Source organism: Mandrillus leucophaeus, unplaced genomic scaffold (assembly GCF_000951045.1).
Source record: "Mandrillus leucophaeus isolate KB7577 unplaced genomic scaffold, Mleu.le_1.0 Scaffold114, whole genome shotgun sequence".
Classification (NCBI taxonomy): Eukaryota; Metazoa; Chordata; class Mammalia; order Primates; family Cercopithecidae; genus Mandrillus; species Mandrillus leucophaeus.
In genome coordinates, this window is record NW_012099654.1 from 4,120,039 (window position 1) to 4,124,226 (window position 4,188).

A 4,188-nucleotide genomic window follows, 5' to 3' on the forward strand; every position below is an offset into this window, starting at 1 on the left:
GGCTCCCAAGAAGATTCCATGGGCTTAACAGATAATCATTCCACCTGTCTTGCACTGTTAACTTAACACAGTGACATGCTTTAACGTGTCATAGAATTCAATGTCAAATGCTCGGTTTAGGTCCTAATTTTCAATACTGTAAAATAGAATAGACGGCTAAGCTGGATGTGGCTAGAATAAATAAAAGGCCTAGGTTGAAGTTAATTAGGGAGTTGGGTATGGGGAGGGGTGCTCATAGGAGAAGGGCGATGGAGAGAGCTAAGGCTGGGGTGGTAATGTAGAGGGTGACGGTCGATGTTGAGGCTTTTAAGAGTTCTTTGGTGAAGAGTTTTATTGCGTCAGCGAAGGGTTGCAATAGTCCATAGGGGCCTACAATGTTAAGTCCTTTGTGCAGTTGTATGTAGCCTAGAATTTTTCATTCAATGAGTGTGAGAAATGCTATGGCAGCTAGTATGGGTATGATAAGAAGTAGGAGGTTGGTTACAGGCATGCTGTTATGAAGAGGAGTTGAACCTCTGGTTGTAAAGTTTTAAGTTTTATGCAATTACTGGGCTCTGCCATCTTAACAAACCCTGCTCTTGGGTAGGTGTGTGATATTAGATTAGATTGAGAATATATCATCTATAGGGAGAGGGCGCTTTGTGAAGTAGGCGCTATTTCTCTTATCCTTTCATACTGAGTGACATATAAAATAGATAGAAACTGACCTGGATTGTTCCAGTCTGAACTCTGATCATGTAGGACTTTAATCATTGAACAGACAAACCCTTGATAGCGGCTGCACCATTAGGATGTCCTGATCCAACATCGAGGTTGTAAACCCTATTGCCGATATGGACTCTAGAATAGGATTGCGCTGTTATCCCTAGGGTAACTTGTTCTGTTGGTCAAGTTATTGGGTCAATTGTGCATAGTAATTCGCTTTAACTGGTGTAGTCTTAGCATAGGTTGTTCGGAGGTTGGGTTATGCTCCGAGGTCACCCCAACCAAAATTTTTAATGCAGATGCAGTAATTTAAAGCCTGTGGGTTTATATAGTTTTGTTTGCATTAATAAATTAAAGCTCCATAGGGTCTTCTCGTCTTATTATATTATGTCCGCCTCTTCATGGGCAGGTCAATTTCACTGGTTAAAAGTAAGGGACAGTTAAACCCCCATGGTGCCATTCATGCAAGTCCCTATTTAAGGAACAAGTGATTATGCTACCTTTGCACAGTCAGGGTATCACGACTGTTAAACATATGTCACTGGGCAGGCAGTGCCTCTAATACTGGTAATGCTGGAGGTGATGTTTTTGGTAAACAGGCGGGGTTAGATTTGCCGAGTTCCTTTTACTTTTTTTTAACCTTTCCTTAAGAGCATGCGTGTGTTGGGTTAACAGTACGAGTAGTAATGGTTATTAGTTATTTATTAATATTAGTCTGTTAATTGTCAGTGAAGTATTCTGGTCTGATGTAGGCTTGTGAAGTGGAGAAAATTATTCATGTTACTTATGCTAACATTATTGCTTCTATAAAGTAATAGATTGGTCCAATGTGATGTGAGGAGTTCAGTGATGTAATTGGGATTTTAGGTGTTCAGGTGTTGAGCTTGAATGCTTTCTTAATTGATGGCTGCTTTTAGGCCAACTATGGAACTTGGGTTTTCTTACTCTGTATATAAGGTTTTGTCCTAGTGTCTAAAGAGCTGTCCCTCTTTAGACTAATAGTTAAATTTACAAGGGGATTAAGTGGTTCTGTAGATAAATTTAAAGTTGAACTAAGATTCTATCTTGGACAACCAGCTATCACCAGGTTCGGTAGGCTTGTCACTGCTACCCATAAATCTTCCCACTATTTTGCTACATAGGTGGGTGTGCTCTTTTAGCTGTTTTGGGGTAGCTCGTCTGGTTTCGGGGGTCTTGGCTTTGGTTCTCTTTGCGAAGTTATTTCTAGTTAATTCATTATGCAGAAGATATAGGGGTATGTCCTTGCTATTTTATGCTTGGTTAATTTTTTCATCTTTCCTTTATGGTACTTTATCTATTGCACTGGGGTAAAATTTCTATCGCCTATACTTTTGATTGGGTAAATGATTTAGTTGAGGTTCTTTGATAATAATATTGGTTAGGTTTGGGGCTAGAATTGGCTCAAGGTAATCAAATTATATTGAAATCTTCTGGGTGTAAGCCGAGTGCTTTGTGTTAAGCTATACCTTGATTCATCCAAGTGCACTTTCCAGTACACTTACCATGTTACGACTTATCGCCTTTATATAAATACGAAGGGAATTTAGTTAAGTTAATCTTTAAATATACTTGAGGAGGGTGACAGGCGGTGTGTGCGTGCTTTATGGCCTTATTCAATTAAGCACTCTGCTCTTAATTTACTGTTAAATCCTCCTTTTGCCCTTAGATTTCATAAGGGCTATCGTGAAATTTTCTGGGGTGGAAAATGTAGCCCATTTCTTACCATCTCATGGGCTACACCTTGACCTAACTTTTTTATGTGTGTATTTGTGCTTACTTTGTGGCCTTTACTAGAGTTTGCTGAAGATGGCGGTATATAGGCTGAGCAAGAGGTGGTGAGGTGGATTGGGGTTTATCGGTTATAGAATAGGCTCCTCTAGAGGGATGTGAAGCACCGCCAGGTCCTTTGAGTTTTAAGCTATTGCTTGTAGTATTCTGGCGAGTAGTTTTGTTAATTTAACTGCTGAAGTTTAGGACTAAGCATAGCAGGGTATCTAATCCCAGTTTGGATCTTAGCTATTGTGTGTTCAGAGATATTAAAGCCACTTTCGTAGTTCATTTTATATCAGCTAGGATTTTTACAATTGAGATGAAATTTAGCTTTATTGAGAGTAATTCTAAAACACTCTTTACGCCGGTCTCTATTAGCTCGAGTTAATCATATGGCTAATCATATGGCTGCGGTGGCTGGCACGAAATTAACCAACCCTAAGTGTTAGTATAGCTTAAACTTTTGTTTGTTGCTAAAGGTTTATCACTGCTGTTTCCCGTGGGGATGTGGCTGAGCAAAGTGTTTTGAGCTGCATTAATGCGTGCTTGATACTTACTCCTTTTGATCATAGCGATTTAGAGGATGATTTCACCGGAGTGGGGATACTTGCACGTGTAATCTTACTAGAGTTAATAGAAAGGCTAGGACCAAACGTGTCTGTTTATGGGGCAGTGTAGGTCCATCTAGACATTTTCAGTGTCTTGCTTTAGATGAGTTAAGCTGTATAAACGGGGCCAGATTGGGTTTTAGAGGGCATGTGTGCGCATAGTTGTGAAGTACTGTCTTTGGGGTTGTGGTGGTTTAGGGTATGGATCTAGTAGTGGGCGGGTATATAGGCTGAGTGAAGTCACTGTAAAGGGGGGAGTTAAATTTGGTAGGCAGCGGAATAAAACTAAAAGAAAAAAGGTGTGTTAGTTGAGGGGTAACTGTTAAAGTTGTATACAGCCAAAAGATAAAACTTTAGGCTCTGGCTGAATTGGATTGAGGCTTTTGTTTTTGGGGTTTGGCAAAGGTGCCTTTTTCTGGGTTAATGAGGTCAAAGATGGGGGAGGGGGGATTTGTGGAATTTTATTGTAGTATTTAGTGTGAAAAGCAGTTGTTAGCCTATTTAATAATTATTGTTATGTCCTACAAGCATGAATTAATTAACACCTCATGGTAGTTATGCACGGCTGGAATACTGAACGTAGGTGCGATCAATAATGGTATGTGCTAGGAATCAAAGACAGATCCTGCGACATAGGATGTGGTGAGACCATGCCTTCCGCGATGTGGATGCTGGCACAACCGAGAGATAAAATACCAAACACATGGAGAGCTCCGGTGACTGGTTAATAGGGTGATAGACCTGTGATCCATCGAGATGTCTTATTTAAGGGGAATGTGTGGGCGATCTTAGTTTTATGGCCCTGAGGTAAGAACCAGATGCCGGATACAGTTCACTATAGCTACCCCCAAGTGTTATGGGCCCAGAGCGAGGAGAGTAGCTTGTGTGGCATATTGATTTCATGGAGGATGGTGAGCAAGAAACCACTATCTGAGGTGGGTATCCATGGTGACTAGGATTTGTTTAATATATATGTGCTATGTCCGATGGATGATAGAATGTGCTATGTACTGTTAAGGAGTTAAAGTACTAGTTGATATCCCTGGGGATAAGGTTTGGCGTTGGAGGTTTGGGGTTATGTTCT

At 40.5% G+C, this 4,188-nt stretch overlaps 1 protein-coding gene across 1 annotated transcript; it reads right to left on the bottom strand.

Annotated features, from left to right (window-relative positions):
- Positions 1–802: 802 nt before the first annotated feature.
- MTRNR2L1 (MT-RNR2-like 1) lies at positions 803–2,109 on the bottom strand. Its single transcript, XM_011996668.1, has one exon. It carries the CDS (start codon positions 1,163–1,165, stop codon positions 1,091–1,093), a length of 75 nt encoding a protein of 24 aa, XP_011852058.1. The 5' UTR covers positions 1,166–2,109; the 3' UTR covers positions 803–1,090.
- Between the last annotated feature and the right edge of the window lie 2,079 nt (positions 2,110–4,188).